The sequence below is a fragment of the Saccoglossus kowalevskii genome, chromosome 10, assembly GCF_978046115.1.
Source record: "Saccoglossus kowalevskii chromosome 10, keSacKowa6.1, whole genome shotgun sequence".
Classification (NCBI taxonomy): domain Eukaryota; kingdom Metazoa; phylum Hemichordata; class Enteropneusta; family Harrimaniidae; genus Saccoglossus; species Saccoglossus kowalevskii.
In genome coordinates this window covers 21,461,756-21,482,110 of record NC_140650.1, presented here as the reverse complement: position 1 = coordinate 21,482,110, position 20,355 = coordinate 21,461,756, and the positions used below count along the sequence as shown (strand labels likewise).

The 20,355-nt window shown below is 39.9% G+C and overlaps 1 protein-coding gene across 1 annotated transcript; it reads left to right on the top strand.

Moving 5' to 3' along the window:
* The first annotated feature begins 352 nt into the window (after positions 1-352).
* Positions 353-19,716, top strand: LOC100374079 (isocitrate dehydrogenase [NAD] subunit beta, mitochondrial-like). The gene is made up of 10 exons (XM_002735488.4): positions 353-449; positions 2,786-2,857; positions 3,888-4,030; positions 4,762-4,896; positions 5,012-5,144; positions 5,703-5,836; positions 6,230-6,479; positions 16,693-16,787; positions 18,302-18,362; positions 19,521-19,716. Exons 1-10 carry the CDS (start codon positions 408-410, stop codon positions 19,596-19,598), a joined length of 1,143 nt encoding a protein of 380 aa, XP_002735534.1. The 5' UTR covers positions 353-407; the 3' UTR covers positions 19,599-19,716.
* The last annotated feature ends 639 nt before the right edge of the window (positions 19,717-20,355 follow it).

Below are 20,355 nucleotides of genomic sequence, written 5' to 3'. Positions count from 1 at the left end.
TATTCAGGGATCGACCGTTCTAAACTTGGGGTTGGTGTTTTAACGTTTTCGATGCTTACATGTAATATTACGTTTTGGGAAGTTCCTGTTATTATAATCCCCACGGTGCGGTTATTGCTAAACACAGTTCTAGAAGGAAATATCTTTTCTATTGAGGGGAAATACTGTCTTCAATGGTGACAGTAATTGATGAGATGGGCGGGGCAATCAGATATGATTGCAATGCATATTTTTTCTGCACACGTTCGTAAATAAAACTGAAACATCTCTGGTTCATCTATTATCTATTATTGTTGTTGAAGGAATGAAGTGTAATTAAAGACAGCGCCCTCGCGGCAAAATCGCCATAGCGGTTGAGGGCGTATGACCCGGAAGTTTGTGTTTAACATCTTGAACAGTCACCAAAAATGGCGTCTGCATTTCAAGCAGCGTGTCGGATTGTAGTCAAAGTAGGTATATTTTCTTAGTAACAGCGTTGCACTTGTACACTACTAGTATTTATATTCAGTTATATGTTACGTTCAAAAAGAAAGGTATGTTTTTCGATGTAAAGTCTGACCACAATAAATATTGTTCTTGGAGCGCGCGCAAACGTTCATGTACCTGGATTCGTTCGGAAAATAAGTCGTGAAAAATGATAATGTAATGTCACACTATGTTTCTGGATATTGGGAATGAATAAAAATTAAGACTGAGGTGATCCTAGCCATACAATAGTCACATATCATACTACATACAATAGTTACATGTCATGTTTAAAGTGCCTGCTATTTTCTCGCCAAAAATCAATATTATCAGAGGTACATTACTTGGGGTTTGCAACTACGGTGACATGATACCAAGATCCCGTTACAATCTCGCTCTCGCATAAGCGTTCCAACTCAGAAAAATGCGAATGCGCATGCCCGAGGTAACTAGGATACTGGGATGTCCAGGTGGATTAAAATAGCTGCCCACGATATGACGGATTACGAGAACTATATTTTCTGTACATTTTCGATGTATTACATTTTTCACTACGATAGTGGCAAGAAAAGTTTTATTTTTTCATTACAAACCTTGAACATTGATATATATCATGTCAGAAGGTCGTAGCCTCAGTCTCGCTATCTACGAGATGAGACTTCAATGGGATCTTGACATGATGTCACCATACAGTACTATGCGAGTTGCAAACCCCAAGTAATGTACCTCTGATATTATTAATTTCTATGTTTCTAAGCATATTTTTTTTCAAGTGAAAAAATGGGTTTTAAACTCAGTGTAAGGGAAGTTGGTAAAGACGTCGGATCACGACGAGAACAGCAGCAGAATAGTGGCATTTGATTGGATAACAAAAATAATTGAGAGCAAAACACAGCAAAAATTCAGAGTGTTATTCGAATTAGCGTGATTGTCATAAAAACTTGGTTGCAAAATATTGACAGCCCACTTATCACGCAGATCAAATTGCAAAAAAATATCACAAGTGTGAAGTCGGCATTCAACACCAATAGCAAAACAATTCAGAAACTTTTAGACAATTACCGGGTACCACATGTGTGAGTGCTGTGTAATTTCCTGTTTGACAGACACTTCTGTTTGTCATTGCTACCTCTTACATGTACATAACACAAAAACTACACAGCCTCTACAAAACGTTATTCAGATTCCAAAAACATTTGCAATTTACAGTTTTTTATATCATTTTTCATTCTATAGATATTCAACATTTCATCAGTTTATGTAGTCTACCATTTTGATTATTTAGCAAAGTATTACGGACAAAATATGACATCATATCCACTGTTGTGAGAAATTGAGAAAATGATTTCATCTAACTTCAAATTGGTTGAAAGTTTAGAACATGTACCGATGCCGAACATGCATATAATATAGTTGTCATGGTAACAGAACTGAAAATATACTTTTTTGTGTTTTTCTACCAAATGCTCAATTTTTCAAATATTTTATACAATATATCGATGCGATTAGGTTATACAGAAGTTATATAACCTGTTGACTACAAAAAAGGGGGAAAAAGTATCATTTTTATTAATTTCACATTTTCCACAAAATCTTTACTTTTTTTGTTTGTAACATGCTAATTTCCATTATTATAATTATATACATCATGAGTAATATGCACACCGAAAATTTGAACTAATTCGCATCAGTTTTTTTCACGTTATAGATGAAAGCATTATCTCAATTTTTCACAACAGAAGATATGATGTCACACTTTACCCACACTACTTTGCTGGAGAATTAAGATGGTGTACATTATACTGATTATCTAGAGAATGAAAAGTTATAAAAAAAACTGTAAATTGCTTTCTTTTACATTTGTGGAGCTCTTTCTTCTAGGATCATTATGTTGTTTGCCTTGACTTCCCCTTTACAACAGAATATTACAAAGTTTTAAAAACAGCTTAAAACTATAGACCCTTACAATAGAAATTACAGGCACATATATGAACATAAAACTGTGCCACTGTAATCAGAAGTGCTCCCTGTTACACCATAAACTGTCCCAACAGCCTAGTTATGGTGGGCAGTTTATTAGCTATGCAACTGAATTCAAAAGTCTGGATTAATCATTTCTTTAGTTTGATGAGAGCCTGTTTTAATACAACAATGAGTCTAAAAATGAATAGAAAAAATTGAACCACATCAACACACAGGTCTCTCAGTCATGTATATTCCACTCGTTTGGACACTCTATATATGCTAATGAAGTAGCCAATCATATGTGCAATGAATATATGCATTTTTTATCACTTTTTTTTTTTTTTGCTTTGTCTAGGTTCCTGAGAATGGCTGGGCTAACATTGCAAGACATTTTTCGGCATCTACAACTTTGTCTCAACTTGCCGCTGTAAGTACATGCCCACTCCTCCCAATCCACAGTTGGTAGTTCGTATAAGAACTCGTATTTTTGTGTGTATTTTTGTGTATTAAAATCATTTTGTATAGGTATAAATATAGTTTTTTAGCTCAGCTGTCGACTTTGTCGAGCGGAGCTTATCATATGAGTGATTGTCCGTCGTCGTCCGTGTCATTGTTTTACTTTTTCGACTTCTACTTGAAAACTACAAGCCTGAATGCTTTGATACTTGGTGTATATGTACCTTGGGTAGACTTCTCTCAGATTTGTTCATTTCATGATAATATCTTCAATTCTCTAATTTTGGTGAATATTTTTGTCATTTTTTGTAAAAAGTGATATTTTTGACTTCTTGTTAAAAACCACAAGTCCAATTGCTTTGATATTACATATATAGGTACTACATGTAGACCTCTCTCAAATTTGTTCATTTTGTAATGATATCGTCAATTCTCTAATTTGGGTGAATATTTTTGTCATTTTTGGTAAAAAGTGATATTTTCTTCTTGTTAAAAACCACAATCATTTATGGTGAAAAATGATATTTTTGAATTCTTGTTGAAAACAGCAAGTCCCATTGCATTGATACTATGCTTATTGTTCATTTTCTAATGATATCTTCTGTTCTTTAATTGAAATGTGCATTGCTAACAGCGGAGCTATCTCAGCCGAGAGGCTGCTTGTTTTCATATTGCAACGTGATTTTGTATCTGAGGAATCTAGTCTATGAGCATGTACATTGCTATGTTGTTTGATTTCTAGTAGTTTGACAACGTTAAACCCCTGATTTATTATTACCTAGTACACACATTTGGTTCAGGAATTTTGATTTGTTGCAGAACATATAGCGAGATTACAAATCTCTTAGTTTGATCTTCAAACTGCATTCCAAAATAATACCCAAAGAGTTTGCCACAGTTTCTTATAAACAATACAGATCTTGGATTCCCTATGTATCTCTGTATATTTTCAGACAATTTTATCATGTTGTATTTTTAATCTAATTAATTATGCAATCTAGAGTGAGCCTATATCTAAATCTGCAAGTAACAGGAAGGTGACGATGATACCTGGTGATGGTGTCGGTCCTGAATTAATGTCATGTGTACGAGAAGTTTTCAAACATTCAGGTGTACCTGTCGAATTTGAACAAGTATTTGTTAGGTAAGTATATAGTTACCGTACCACACCATTTTTGAAAATCCGTGTGCTGCATTTCTATTTTTTCATATTTTGTAATCTTTGTAAAACTGACAAAATACAGATGTATCAAATTGTAATGTATCTGGTGATATGAAGCATGTTTGCAAACACATGTACCGGTAGTTCAAATGCAAACTAATCGGTGTTGTACACTAGTCCACAGCAAATACTTTTTAACATTTTCTCATTGCTTATTTATTTGGTGCCACAATTGCCTGAGTAGTATCACAGATGTAGACTGGATTGTTAAATACTGTTCACAATATTATGTTTCTCTAACGACATTAGATTAATTAAAATTGCTCTATTACAAGTGCATATAAAAGTGTATGCAAACTAAAAAGTGGATTTATTGTAGAGGTGATACTGTGAAAATAAAATCAAGGGATTATGCCTTTTTTCCTATATTTTGCATTCAACTTTTCAACATCAGTGAAAATAAATTTCATCCTAAATTTCACCCTTAAAGTCTATCCAGCAAAAATTAATTCCAGCTAAAATAAAGATTTTTATACATGTAGTATATATTGTAGTACATTAGTTGCTGAGATACACACCCACCACGATACATTGCATAGTGATCTTTCCTTTATTTTTCTCAACGCATGAATGAGTGTGATTCAAGATGTTGTGTGTAAACTGAACGTAGTTCTATTGAACTGACCTGATATCTGAATTATTTTTTATTTCAGTGAGGTTCACAGCCACAGTGCACCAATCAGTGAGATATTTGATTCCTTCAAAAGAAATAATGTTGGTCTGAAAGGACATATAGAAAGTCCATTCCATGACAAAGGAGAATTGCAGACTCTCAATATGAAAATAAGGTATGTGGATTGATTATTACCGATAGTCATTATTAATTCCTTTGTTTGGTATAACTTTTTATTGATCAAATGAGAAGTTATTTTGAGATTTCATACTTGTTATGTACTTTTACAGGAAAGGATTGGATTTATTCGCTAATGTTGTTAAATGTCGTAGCATTCCTGGTTTGAATACAAAACATAATAATTTAGACTTTGTAGTGATTCGAGAACAAACAGAGGGGGAGTACAGTTCATTAGAACATGAGGTAAGTCGCATAGTATTGTTAATTAGCTTTGCATGAACATAACTAACTTCACTGATGTGGTGTTTAGTCCTATATTATCAATAATGACTAGCAGTCCCAGACATGCTTTAACCATTTCTAAAGGGTTAATAACATTTTTCGTCACTTTTTCTTGTATTTGCTAATATTTCTATGAAATGAACCCCAATTTTGGAACTAACAGACAAAATTTGAGTCAATTTTCAGTTTTTACTGCAAACAAATTTGGAATTTGGCCGAAAATGCAGACTATAAATGAGACGATTTTGTGAATTTGTGATAACAATTTTGTTTGTTGGCTTCAAAAATAGGGTTCATTTCCAGAAATATTAAAGAACATGAGAAGAAAGTGCTGAATAATTTGGGCAGGAGAAGGTGAAAAGGTTAAGGCTCTACTCATTGTGAATAGAATAAATTCATGTATGTGCATGAAATGGTGTAGATTTACGATTTCTAAGATAAAAAAATAAAGCACCAGATTCTTGTGTTTTTATTTGTAATCATCACTATAAAAACAGTCTGCTTTCTTTTTCTACTCAGAGTGTGACAGGTGTTGTGGAGTGCTTAAAGATAATCACTAGAACTAAATCCAGAAGAATTGCCAAGTTTGCCTTTGACTATGCCACAAAGCATGGACGCTCCAAAGTCACTGCTGTACATAAAGCCAACATCATGTAAGTTGAATTATGTCATATCCTTTATGTACTGTAGCTATCTGAAAAATTAGAAACCCTTTTTTGTCAGTCACTTACAGATGTGGTAACAGTGCACATTGGATAAAATGCCCTTTATTCAAAATATTAGGCAGTTGTATATACCGGTATTGTTAGAAAAAGCATTTATACAATAGTACGGCAATGAGAATGGGGCACTCTGTTATTCAGTATGTTTGTTTGCTTATTTGAATTAAAAAAATGGATGTTACTAGCACCTTATTTCCAATTATTTCCTATACCAGTCAACAGCACATTTTAGCATCCTGTCTACATATGAGCTTTCAGTGTTACCACATCAATGTGTGAAAACATTCTAGCTTGTATATCATCCCTATTGTACTTTTTCATTAGGAAACTATCTGATGGCCTATTTTTACGAAGTTGTCAAGAGATCTCAGAGCTCTACCCTAAAATCCAATTTGAATCTATGATCATTGACAATTGTTGTATGCAGTTGGTTTCCAATCCTCACCAGTTTGATGTAATGGTCATGCCTAATTTATACGGTAGTATAGTGGACAATGTTGCTGGTGGTTTAGTTGGTGGCGCAGGGGTTGTACCTGGTGAAAGTTACTCCAGTCAATTTGCCATCTTTGAGCCTGTGAGTAAAATATTTTTGTTTTTTCATTCCTCTTATACTGTAAAATACTTTATTTTCGCTTGAAATTCATTTTTGGTATTTTCGCTGAAAGAATGATTCAGTGAGAATCCAGCCATTTTGTTTTAATGAATGCCGTTATAGTGCCATATCTCTGCCATGCTTTGACTGATTATGTACAAATTTTATATATTCATTATAGATCATGTCATAGATGTACAGATGTACAAAAATAAGGCATTTCTAAAAATTGTGAAACCGGTCATTTATGGATGGTAAACTTGGTACATACATAATACATTATGGGTCCCTGATGCACATCATTTTTTTTTTTTGAAATCTGATTCAAAATGGCTGACTGGCAGCCATTTTGTTTTAATGAATGTGGTTCTGGAGCCGTATCTCTGACATGATTTCACTGATTATGTTAAATTTTTATATATTCATTCTACATCATGTTATAAATATACAGATATATTCAAAATGAACGACTGGTGGCTATTTTGTTTTAATTAATGCTGTTCTACAGCAATATTTTCCAATATGTTCAGGTACTCGTTTGACAATCAGATACAAGATGACTGAATGTCAATCATTTCAGTGTTAAAAATCACCATAATCAAGTATCAGCTTCTGGATCCATATCTCTGACATCTTTATGTTTGAACTATATTCCTATAAACAAAACTATATATCTTAAGTTTGATAACTAACAGGGACTGTGCCATGCATGGCTTGTCACATTTTTTGTCAAACACACTCAAGAATACTATTGAAATCGATACATTTTTCTTTATTCAGCAACAACTAATACAACATCATAGTCACCACATATGTACAGCACACGAATGGGAAATGCAATTTGATAGATAAATGTAGACAAAAACGTACTGCATATCTTGTTGACCCAGGATGACCTCATTTGCATACTTTGTCAGAATCCGAAGAGCATTCTGATCAGTTTTGCAGAGCCTTATGTAGTGTTTTGCCAGCATAAGTTTACAGCTATGTATCGTGAAGTGAATCACAACATGACTACTTCAATGTGATTGTTTCTGTTAAAGTACATTAATTTGTATAGCTATACAGAATGTGGGTTCTGTATGATGCATGTACCTGAATGCTAATTACAGTGTTCTCCCCAAAGCGTTTTAGCGTAGCGGGGCCGCTACTCCATTATTTATGCCGCTACTCTGAGAGATTGCCCGCTACTCTGTGGCATTTCCTGTTACTCTTTGTTTTAGCTTGTTAATACACGTGCGAATCTGTTAGTCAGCGTCATCAGCTTCCGGTACTGTGAGCCAAATCAGGTGTGAATGGAAACATGTCAGTGATTACGCAAAGACAATGGACTAATACAGCTTCGTACTTCGACAATAAACACTTTCGCCCTATTTAATTGGGGTAATAGCGAGTATTTTCTCAGTAGCATATTTGGCTGGAAGAAGCAACGATGTCAAACAGCAGAAATATTACGTTGTGGTTCCGCGTAGAACGCCCTGCTGGGCCCCTGGTTGCGAGCGATAAACCCACCAGCAATGCGGTCACCGGTACCCCTGTCGGCAGTGGTACTAAACGTGTCCAAGATGTTACAACGAAAAGTGCAAAAAAATAAACTCTAGATTTGATGCACAATGGACAACAAAATATACGTGGCTGAGAGAAACATCCGATGGCAAAGGTAAAAAAAGTATTTATTTGTAGCGTTTTACTTGGAAGCGAGTTTTGACCTAGTTTAGTAAATTTTTGTATGGCTTCATTTTTTGCCGATCGTCGAAACATTTTTTTGGAAACGACCTTTTTTCTGGAAGTTCAAAAATTGTTGGCTACGATTTATCAAAGTAACTAATACTAGTATTGTGTTTTGAAATAGTTGGGTAAAGTTTATCGTGGCAATTTTTAAGTTTAGCGACTTTTCAAAATGGCGGCAATTTGTTTATTTTCGTGTTGATCGTGACGATATTTTTTAAATACAAGTATTGATTCGCTCCTATTTCTTATCTTTTAGGAATGCTGTGACACATATGTGGAAAATTCAACTTAAAAACATCCAGAAATAGTTCTTTGGTATGGAATTCTATGCCATGTATAACTATTACGAAATATGCTATCGATAAACACGCACACTCAGAGATGCACAAGAAGGCCATGTCATTTAATAGAAGTGGGAAGCAAAGAAAATCACGGCGTTCTCAAAAGCTGCAGATCACTGGGCTTCCATGAAAGTCCGAAAAATCAACATTGCATAGAAATCACACAGCAGCAGATTCATTTAATCTTCTACATAAATTTGTTAAAAAATAAAGACACATTTTCATCCATGCAAGCCTGTCATTATTGTTTTCTTTATCTTCAGACAAATGCTAATGATATGTAAATTATATGCAAATTAGCCGCCACTCTGATACATTTTTCTGGGGAGAACACTGTAATTACTGAATATAAATTACTACTTGATGGATATTTGAAGAGGATCCCCTGCAGTGGGTTTCTTCTTTAGTTACTGAGTAGGATATAATAACAGTAAATTACATGTCATTATGTATACAAAGATTAAACTGGTTACCCATCATCACCCTTTTCTCACAAAGTTATGCCAGCATTTTGTATAAGGGGTGTAAATATTGTGGCCACTGGATATTGCACAGGATGTGAACACACTATATGTTGCAGATGTACAGTGATTCTAACATTCTTCTCTTATCTATGACATTGTTATGTCTATGGTCTAAGTCATATATTGGTTTACATATATGTGCATATATGATCCACCCCTGTTCTATTCTATATAGTCGCCAGTGCTCTTATGGAGTCATATGAAGAGTATTATAGATAAAGACATATTCACTACGTTTAATTACCCTCCATAGACTCCGGTCAGTCAAAATGACTATTTTGAACTGTAGGCATTAATCAGCGATTCTGCCGGTGACGGAGAGATATAATCTAGGTCAGGGGAAGCCCAATGACCCCTAGATTCTTTTTACCTTACGTCACGAACCACGTGACCGAGCCCATATGGCGGCGCCATAGACGGCTGTACAATCACTCTTCTTTTTCTCCGCATCGAATGGAGATCAAGTCTAGCGAGCTCTGCCTGCATCGCCTGCTTTTTTTTTCCTGTCCGGGTTTTTAGCTTGGGTTGTTGCCGCTGCCCGGCATCCGACATTGTAGCTGGTAGGATAAGTTTTCCTTGTCATTTTTACCCTCGTGTCGTTTTCCCCTTTGTTGTGTGGTATTTTTCACAACAACAAAAATAAAACCCGGGCGACGTAGCTTATTCACTTGTTGGTTTTCATTACGTCTCCTTTCCTACTGTAATTCGCTTCCCTCCTGCATGTCGTCTTCATTGTATGCTTGACCTAGGTATTTAGAAATGAATAGTTGTAATGACAGCAAAAGGGCTCGCTGCCGGATTTTTTGGTATTCCTCGTGTTTCGAGTCGACTGTGCAGTGGTTATATTCAGAATTTACCAGCATAGAACCCGCATCCGAAATACTTTTGTCGTAGCTGCGTGCAGGGTTCGGGGTTTTTACCGTGAAGGTGTGTTTTTTCACTGGAGTTCTGAGGCCTGAGATTTTTCTTTCAGAGCTATCAAAATCGCTGAGACTGACCGCGTCGCTCGTTTCTTCACAGCAGGGTCGCGCGTCCAGTAAACAAATCGGTTAAAGTGAGTGCGTGTTTGGCATGAGTGGAAAGTGCTTTGTGTACCGGGACGTCGAGTAGGAGGCCCGATGGTGGAGGTACCGATACTTTTTCTCGGTCTCCCCCTGCTGATCGGAGGGCATCCTCACAGTCTGTTTTTTTCAGGCGGTGGTTTACCCGATTTTACTGGCTGCAGCAAGGCTGTGCCCCTGGAGGCTTTCCTCCTATGGGGCCTGTTGCGGGTCCCTTTGTGGACCCTTCCTCGCACAGCGCCGGGTTTGCTTCCGAGTTGAGGGCTTCAGCCGAAGGACTGTCAGGGCAATTGCGTTCCTGGCAGGCCGGGTAGATCAGGCACACGTTGACCCCCCTACTTTCAGCCAGCCAGGGTTCGTCGCATGGTAACGATACAACGGTAACAAATTTATCCTTGTGTCCGGTCTCCGCTGTGGGTTTTGGACTCCCTTCTTACCGACCCACAGGTGTCCCCAGAGGGAACCGACCCTGTCATGAGATGCACAATCGAACACGCTCCCTCTCACATATTTAAAGTGAAAGGAGACGTAGTTCGCTTGCGTCGAATACAGCCGGTACTCTGGGCGGTCCCTCAGAGTCTTCCATCCGTAATGACTCGGTAAGCCACACTTTTGGGGTGATGCGGAGTATCATCGTTCCCATTGATACAATGTAAATACCCCCACCCTTGATCCTAAAGCGACCACCTAAGGTTGCTTCAACGCTTAGGGGATCACGGGCGTCGGGATCCAAAGTAACCCCGTCGGCACATCTCTCCCTGTTCGTCTGAGTGCGGAGTGGGGCGCAGGACGCGCAAAATGGTGTTGATGGGCAGTCGTTGGTCAGCCACGGAGGACGTAACGCTTAAGGCCCCCGGGTGGGAAAAACCTTAGGCAACACTTCCCGCTGGACCAAACGCTACCCGGTCCGTGTGGTTTTGGGATCAAACCCCATAGCGTGGGATAAGACCAAAACACCCCCAGCCGGATCCCAAGGCTCCTTCCCCAGACCCCGGTACCACGAATTTCCGTTTGGCAAACCAGGCAAAGGGGGACAGCGGCGTTCCATGGGCGTTCTCGCCAGCTCAATCGGAGACGACCCATCCAGCCCTGAGGGCAGAGTTGCTTGAGCGCATTATTGCACGCGCCCAGGACTCTGGAGACCTCGAAGGCAGAACGCACCAGCCTCCTAGACCAGGCGACACATTTACTGGCGGCCACTGCACATCTACGTGCGACATCCCCCTAGTGTCACCTGGCTCTCTTGGCCAAGGGCCACTACTGTGCTACGAGACGTGGCCTTAGACGCACGTGTTTTCGCCAACAGGCTGAGTCAGGGGGTACGTCCCCTCTCAGTGATGCAGACTGGACATCTTCCACCCTCTTTGTTCAGGGAATGGTGGGTACAGTCTCGGAGCTTCGGAGTGCAATGAACCAGAGGGTTCAGATCGAATTCGCTAGCCAGTTGACCCTGCCAAGGGCAAGCGGAGGGCACCCCAAGCACAGAAAACACAACGCCCTAGGACGTCGTCCGCTAGCCAGAGTCAGCCAGGAGGCAAGCGCTCATACCCTTCCAGGGGAGGGAAGAGTAGTGGCGGACGTCTACCCCAGCAGTGAGAGAAGCGTGTTTGACGCTCACCTCTGCAACTGGGGGGACAAGCATGTGTTCGGCGAGTGGCCAGGTCACAACTTAGTGACTACCTCAGGCTTGGGGAACTCAACTCATGGGAGAAGAGAGCACCCCCCTCGCAACTACCAAACCCATGGCCACATATCCCTGTCGTACACAGATTGCGCTGGTGTAGTCCAGTTTGGAGGCAGCGGGTGACCGATCCCTAGACCTTTCCAGGTGGTGACATCCCGTTACAGGATACCGCTAAAATCTCCATCTTCCCCGTCAGTGTCTCCCCTCTTGGGCACTGCCAGGGGACTCCCGCGAGGCGGAAAGCAATCAGACAGGAAGTAGCAGTTTGCTGGGAAAAGGTGCCATACACAGGGTAGATCAGCCGGAACTAAATCTAGGCTTCTACCAAAAGGTGTTCGTAGTACCAAATCCACAGGTGGCGGGCGTCCAGTTCTGGACCTAGGCAGACTGTATCAGTACGTGCTCCTCGATCGGTTCCACATGGAGGCACCATTCAGGGTTCTCCTCTCCATCCACCGTTTCGACTGGCTAGCCCCACTAGACTTAAGCGGGGCCTACATGCACATACTGATGCACCAAGCGAGTTGCCATCTCCTTCGAGTATTCGAATTTCGGGTGCCCACCGTTCGGGTTATGCACAGCGCCCTACGTGTTCACCTGAGTGACGAAACAGGTAGTGCTGCTGCTTCACCAAATGTTGGTACACCTCAATTTGTACCCAGACAACTGGTTACTACACAACCCGGACAAGGGGTTAATAGCCAAACACGTCTGGCTAACACAGGATTTTACTTCACCAGTTGGGCTCGTTAGTAAATCGACAAGTCTCACCTCGACCCAACGCGCAGTTGGTGTCCTTGGGCATGGAGTTTTGACACAGAGGTAAGCTTGGTTTAGCTATTGCAAGCGTGTTGCTTAGCGCTAAGCAGCCTAGCCGAATGCCTAGTCAACGTTCCCTCAGTGTCTCTCCGAGAACTAATGCGGATCATCGGAATGATGACCTCGGATCGAAAACTCGTTCCCAAGGCCGCACTACGCAGCCGCCCGGTATAACGCTTGTTGTAACGCCGAGCTCTCCTATGGGAACTAGATAGGCGGGTTTTGATCTGGGACCAAGTGAAGGAAGCCCTGCCCTAGTGGCCGTCGATGGCCAACCTCTGACAGGGGGCCCCCTTGGACCTGCTCGCCGCAGGTATTACTCTGGTAACTGATGCCTCCTCCCGAGGTCGGGGAGCGCATCTACTGGACGAAAAAGTCCAAGGATATGGCCCCGCATTAGTTTCGGGACTACCATATCAACCGGCTCGAACTGAAAGCAGAATACTTAGCACTACAACGCTTTCTACCCGTAGTCCTGCTCCGCACAAGCAACGCAGCGGTGGTCTCCTTCAAGAAGGAGGGGGGACACGTTCCTCATCGTTGTCAGTTCTAGCGGAGCAAATCCTCCTTTGGTGCCTGGAATACAATGTGGAGCTAACCGCACACACCACCTTCCAGGGGTGAGGAACAGTCTGGCAGACGCCCTTTCAGGGCGGCTCCGTCTCCAGAACACAGGGTGGCTCATACAACCCTCCAGGCTGTTTCGGCTGTGGGACGGTCCAAGGTTAGACCAGTTTACCACACCCCGGAGCGCCAAGCTCCCGACGTACATAACACTCCTGCTGACTCCAGGAGCCTGGGCCAGGGTCGCTTTGCTAACCCTGTGGACCCACTTAGTTGTGTATGCCTTTCCTCCCTTCCCGCTAGTTCACCGGGCACCAGAGAAAACTTCAACAGGTGCACGCCTGCATATGATCATTGGTTGCACCCAGTTGGCCAAGCAAGGCCTAGTTTCCACTTCTGTCGGAAATGCTAATCGAAACACCAATAGTGTTTCGGGACTTACCGGACCTGCTGTTCCAACCAGACGGCGCACTACCAACAAGCCCTGCGGGTATCACTTACACGCATAGAGACTCTCATTAGACCCGCACATACGAAAGCCTTATCTGAGCGGGCTGCCAACGTCCTGGCCAGGGCGAACAGGGATTCCACCAATGCAGCCTACATTGCTAGGCTGCGAGCATACACTGATTGGTATAGCGGAAGAGAGATTGATTCATACCATCCCTCTATTGGCCAGGTAGCAGGCTCCTTCGTCCACCTGTTTGACGAAGTGGGTTTGTCCTACGCAGCGATCGTTGGCTACAGGTCGGCCTTGTCCCCCCCACCATTGAGAACGTACGGGAACAAGACTAGCCGATTGTCCTATTATTAGGAGACTATTTACTGCTTTCCAGATGCCAAGACCCCATACAAGGGAACCACCCAACTCGGACTTGTTGGCTGTGTTGTCCGCTCTAAGCAGACCACCCTTTGAGCCTCTCTGATCAGCACCACTCAAATTTTTGGACGTGGAAAATAGTCTTTTTACTGGCCCTCGCCTCAGGTAGTTGTCGACCAGAGCTAGGGCATTGTCCTTCTCGGATGATGTTCCGCCGTTATGGACAATCAAGTTGTGCGAAAGACACGAATCGGGTTTCTCACCTAGAACCAAATCCCAGGACACGATCCTCACCTGATCGTCATCCCCTGGTTGTCAAATTTTGTCTGGGGGGGGGGGGGTCAGAAGGAATTGCTTCTCTGCCCGGTTCGAGCACGGAGTTGCTACCAAACCATACTAAGGATTCAGGACGGGGTGCCAGGCACATGTCTTTGTGTTACGGTCCAGGCAGGCAGGATAGGCCGGCCTCCCCACTTCCATAACCAGGTGGTTTACTGAGAATGTATTAGAGGTCTATAATACTTTAACTTCCTTGACACAGAGCTTGCAGCGACACCAAGTACAAGCGCATGAGGTTTGTGTAATTGCCAACTAACTGGTGCTAGCGTCAGGTGCCTCCCTCGAGCATACACAGAGGGCAGGCTTCTGGAGAACGCAGTCAGTCTTTATCAACTACCACCTAACAGACACCGTATCCATTGAGGAAGGTCTCTTTAGGTTGGGTCCCGTCGTAGCGGGTCAGGTCAGTCTTGGTTTGCTGACCCAGCCCGAACGACCACAAGGCTCCCTGCGCATAGGCAATGAGTCAGTCTTGGCATTTTATGCGGACAGATTTCTCTACCGTCAGCAGTCCCCTGGAAGCTCCTAGGTCCCGCTTTGCGGCTTATGCCCTCATGCAGAACTGTTTCGGTCTTTACTTCGAAAGCTTACTACCCCCAGATTTGGGTTGGGATATAGCTTTTTCGGGCACACCGAACCCTGTCACCGTAGCAGCATTTTGGCTTCTTGCTCCGGGGACAGCACAGGCAAGGTAAGACACCACCCTTTTTGGGCCTTACCCAGGGTGTTGAGTGATTATTGTATTTCATCCCGGACTGGGAAAAGACTTTCATAATTTTTTCTGTTTGCTCGGAAAACCCGCCACCTATCGGCGTCTGACTCTGCCTACAGTTCAAAATAGTCATTTTGACTGATAAGTCCTCGATGCGGAGATAGGAACCAGAGTGATTGTACAGCCGTCTATGGCGACGCCATATGGGCTCGGTCACGTGGGTCATGAGGCTTCCTCTGACCTAAATTCTATCTCTCCGTCACTGGCAGAATCGCTGATTAATGCCTACAGTTCAAAATAGTCATTTTGACTGACCGGAGTCTGTGGTGGGTATGAACTATGTGAATAGGTGGGTTCGGAGAACCCTCGCCTAATTTCAGCATTTTACTGAAGACATTGCACAATATATATATTCAATATATGGTCATGTGACTTCATTAAAAATGCATAACTCTTATCTCGAGTAATGGTGAAGATATTGAAATTCAGCCAGTGCTTTATTGAAGACATTGGACACATGATCTGATCAACGTATTTAATAACTATATGTGGTCATGAGACCTCATTAAAAATGCGTAACTCCCTCATTTGGAGCATTAGTGCAGATATAAACACTCAACCAGTGCTTTATTGAAGACATTGAACACATGATCTGATCAACGGATTTAATAACTATATGTGGTCATGAGACCTCATTAAAAATGCGTAACTCCCTCATTTGGAGCATTAGTGCAGATATAAACACTCAACCAGTGCTTTATTAAAGACATTGAACACATGATCTGATCAACGTATTTAATAACTATATGTGGTCATGAGACCTCATTAAAAATGCGTAACTCCCTCATTTGGAGCATTAGTGCAGATATAAACACTCAACCAGTGCTTTATTGAAGACATTGAACACATGATCTGATCAACGGATTTACTAACTATATATGGTCATGTGACCTCATTAAAAATTCATAACTATCTTATCTAGAGAACTGATGCAAATATAGACATTAAACCAGTGCTTTATTGAAGACATTGGACACACAGTCTGATCAACATATTTAATAATAATTATATATGGTCATGTGACCTTATTAAAAATGCATAAATACCATATCTGTAACATTTTACTAGTGCTTGTAATAAAGATGCTGGGGGATCTGCCATCTCTGATGGCTTTCATGTTACTTTATTCTTTCCGTTAATTCAAATAATTAGAATTTTTAAAAGATAACTAAAATTATATTTCTCCCTGGTTTTTGAATTGCTAAGAAAAATTTTGGGAAAAAAATGAAACAAACATAAAAAATACAAATGCATTTAGTAGGCCTATTACAGAAATTTGCCATTGGTAAGGTGTATAATCAATTACTGTAGAATACTTTATTTTCGCTTGGAATTTATTTTCGCTATTTTCGCTGAAGGGATGATTCCGTGAAAATAAAATCCAGCGAATATACTTGTTTTCCTATATTTCACATTAAACTCATCAGAAATCAGTGAAAATAAATTCCATACAAAACGCCCAAAAAGCCTTTTCAGCGAAAAATTAATTCCAGCGAAAATAACGTATTCCACAGTAATGTATTATTTTGTCTTCTTGCAGGGAGCTAGACATACATTCTCTCAAGCTGTTGGAAGAAATGTTGCCAACCCCACTGCCATGCTGTTATGCGCTTCAAATATGCTGAGACATATAAAGTAAGTAGTATCAGACTTTGCCGTAAATTCGCCCATCCGGAAAATCGCAGTTTCACGGCTGGTGGCCCCTTATTTGAGGTTCAAATTTTCAAAAAATTATCATCGAATATTTTTAGGGGGCTTATATTTTCATTGAAAAATCCACCTACGCCGACTTTCAACACCTTAACACATTAACGAACCTCGTGCGCCAAATGCAATTATTTTGTTTCATTTTATTAGTAACGAAAGTATATTCTAAAAGAAGTTTCAAATAACAACGAACACAACTGCATTGCTTAGTAGTGAATGATCGTGGTAGCGGTGTCCAGTCATGCTTGATTATTACCTAGTAATGATTATAATAACGTACAAAAAATAAATTCGTTGAATTGTTATGAAATGCAAATAAATTTCACCTTGTTTCATCGTAAGCGAATGATTCCGATCGCATTTTCAACGCTCGATAGAAATGAATATCCGCCATGTTTTGACCTGACCTGACTGGTCAAATCGATAATTAACCAATGAAAACGATGGATGATGCCAACGTGTTCAAATTACCATAAACATTTAAATATGTTAATGTTATTGTACGATCTTTTGGCTTGGATTTTGATGGCAAATCGGCATGATTTGTTTTTAAATAAAAAAATAGTTGTTTTCAAAAGATAAACTGAGCATTTGAAAAATAATTTAACATTATTTAGAGCGATAACAACTCAGTGTCGAAACGAAGCTAACCTATTCACACAAGTCCCAATAAACATGATACTCTTGAATAGGTGTCAATGACTACAACAAAACTTTTAGGCATCAGATTAAAATAACACCTTTAAAAACAGCCGAAAAATCGCCCTAGGCGGTTTCTTGGTTCCAATTTTTTTTTTTTTAAACCCGAACTGTCATTTAATGGCCCTGGGCGAATTTACGGCAGAATCCGGTAGATATATATTATCATAGTTATTCCTGTTAAATTGGAAATCTTTCATACTTTGGTTTCTTATCTGTATTTGCAAAACTTGTATCTACATTATTTGTTCCCACTGTTCCAACTTAACTACAGAAAAAAGAGTTTTTTTTGTTTTTTTTTGAAAAGTCTGAAAACGGGGACTTATAATTCGGTCTCCGTGCGTCCGTCCAGAGTCATATTTCAGAATCCATCGGACCAATTCCATTCATTCTTTGCATGTGCAGACTGTGATAACTTGGACATGCTTTCACTCATGATCTATGTTTCTCTTTGCTATGTCTTAAACCGGAGGGGTAGTCACGCAACGAGTCTTCGAATTTGATGTAAATAAACAATTTGTTGTATACGCCACTTGGGACTTGAGTTTCAAGGACACGCTCGCAACAACCACTCCACTTTAATATGATAAGCACTAAGAGAAATTTCAAAAATTTAATGGGAAATGTGTCATTTTCAATGACTTGTTAATAAATAAATATGATGATTGAAAATTAGCAAACATTGAGTAGTTTAGTCATGGTAGTACCAATCTGACAAATAAATTTGAATGTCTGTTTTACAGTTTGGAATTTTATGCCAATGTGATTCAGACTGCAGTGGAAAGAGTCATCAAGACAGGAAAGGTAAATGAGCAGCTTATACAATGCAATTATAAGTTAAAATGTTAAAACTTTTCAGCAAATACATATCTTCAAAATACATATCTTCTAAAAGTTAATGTCGCCTATGCATGGAACCCTTATCAAACATGATGTGGTGTGATGAATGTGTTGTATATGATGCATGGAACCTATATTGAATATGATGTGGTGTGATGAATGTCATATTGTGATGGGTAAGTTTATATCGCAAAACTAGGCGTTGAGGTGTTCTTTTCGTCACATATTAAAAACGAACTGACTAAACATGCGGAATTGTTATTGAATCGGACATTGATAGCGTTATCTCGAGTTGAACAGACGTGAGGTATAATTCAAACTTGTTTATTTATACTCAGCATGAACATCAATACGTTGTACAGCAAATACTTCTTGATATAAAATATGGATTGTTAAATAATAGTTTCATGAGGAGTTGACATCATATAGAGCATAGAAAGGAGGGTGTGCGTAACGAGCATCAGGTTGCGAAGCTACCGTAGGAGGAATTACAGCAACGACCTGAATCGGGCTTCTCACGACAGTGCTTTGCCTGATTAATGTAGTTGTTAACGTTGGAGCGGCATTTGTCTTTTCATTTGTCTAATCAGAGAAGTGCCAAACACGTGTTGGTACTCTAGAATATATTATGCCAAAAACGCTCCGAAAATAAAACAGCGCTAATGATTGATGAAACGTAGCACGAGACAGAACTTTGGTGGGAATTTTGGCAGTAAGCAGACAAAGTATCATGAGAACGCAATGGGAAACAATGTAGCGAACGTTTGGAGATAGCATCACGGTTGCTACAGAAACAGATCTAGTCTCTCAGGGTTCAACTCGTGGTTATCAAAACAATGTCTGAAGTTACAAAACTAACTTAGAACACATCATAAAAAGTGTAAAATTGTCTATGTTAGATAACTGCGCGCGACACATATATGATGCATGTAACCTGTATAATTAATGTGTCTTTTATGATAAATGTAATCTTATCAAACATGATGCAATGTTATGCCTGCGCTTTCTAGGATGTGTGAGGTCTGTATAAAATATGATGTAGTGTGAGGATTGCATCTGTATTGTATGCAGTGCAATGACTGACATAATTATTGATTTATCTATTTATATTTTATTCACTAGGTTCGGACAAGAGATATGGGTGGCTATGCTACAGCATCAGAGTTCACAAGAGCTATTATCAATAACATCCGGCTTTAGAGCAAATGTGACTAAATTTGTTTGGATTTAAACACTATGCCAATCTATGAACATTGTATATATATTTATTGCTTTCATGTTATTTAATACTAGCAATTATATAACAACATCAGCCCTCCCCATTCTTTGTGATTTTTGTACTTAAAAACCATTCAAGATTCATTGAACAGTGCAGAAAATAATTACCGTTGGTATTCTAATTTAGTCGTCATTTTTGGAACATTTTCAATTTCAGGTCCCTACATTTGTATATTTTTTATAGTCACTGTTGTCTTTTCAAAAATACAATGTTTATTCCAGATAGCATGCATGTGTAAACTGTGAAGTGTTAAATGGTTCTTCCACTCATAGTTTATTTTCTAAAAAAAAGTCAACCTAAGTCAATGGCAGAAAATTGTACTTCAATGACAATGACATCACTTCCACTTTTTTTCTGTAAAATTTCAATTGTCTGAGACTCCTATTAATAAAAAGTATTTTAGGACAAAATGAAGGCCTTCACATTTGCCTGAAGCCTAAATTAGAATACTTACGATATTATACAAAATATAATACTATAGTTAAAGCAGATTTGTCCATATGTAGTCACATTGCATGAATAAAAGTGTTCACTTCAATGCCTCCAAGTGTATGTCAACGCTTGCTGAAATCCTCCATGGATAACCATATGAATGATTGTCAGCATGTGATGTCTTGACCTCAGAACTTCTTTTTTAGTTAATATGCACACATGTACATACATGAATGATTTAGTTAA

Coding starts and splice junctions, on each gene's coding strand:
- LOC100374079 (XM_002735488.4), top strand. CDS start 408: ATGGCGTCTGCATTTCAAGCAGCGTGTCGGATTGTAGTCAAA. Junction 4,897..5,011: donor ACTCTCAATATGAAAATAAG/GTATGTGGATTG, acceptor GTACTTTTACAG/GAAAGGATTGGATTTATTCG. Junction 5,837..6,229: donor GTACATAAAGCCAACATCAT/GTAAGTTGAATT, acceptor CTTTTTCATTAG/GAAACTATCTGATGGCCTAT.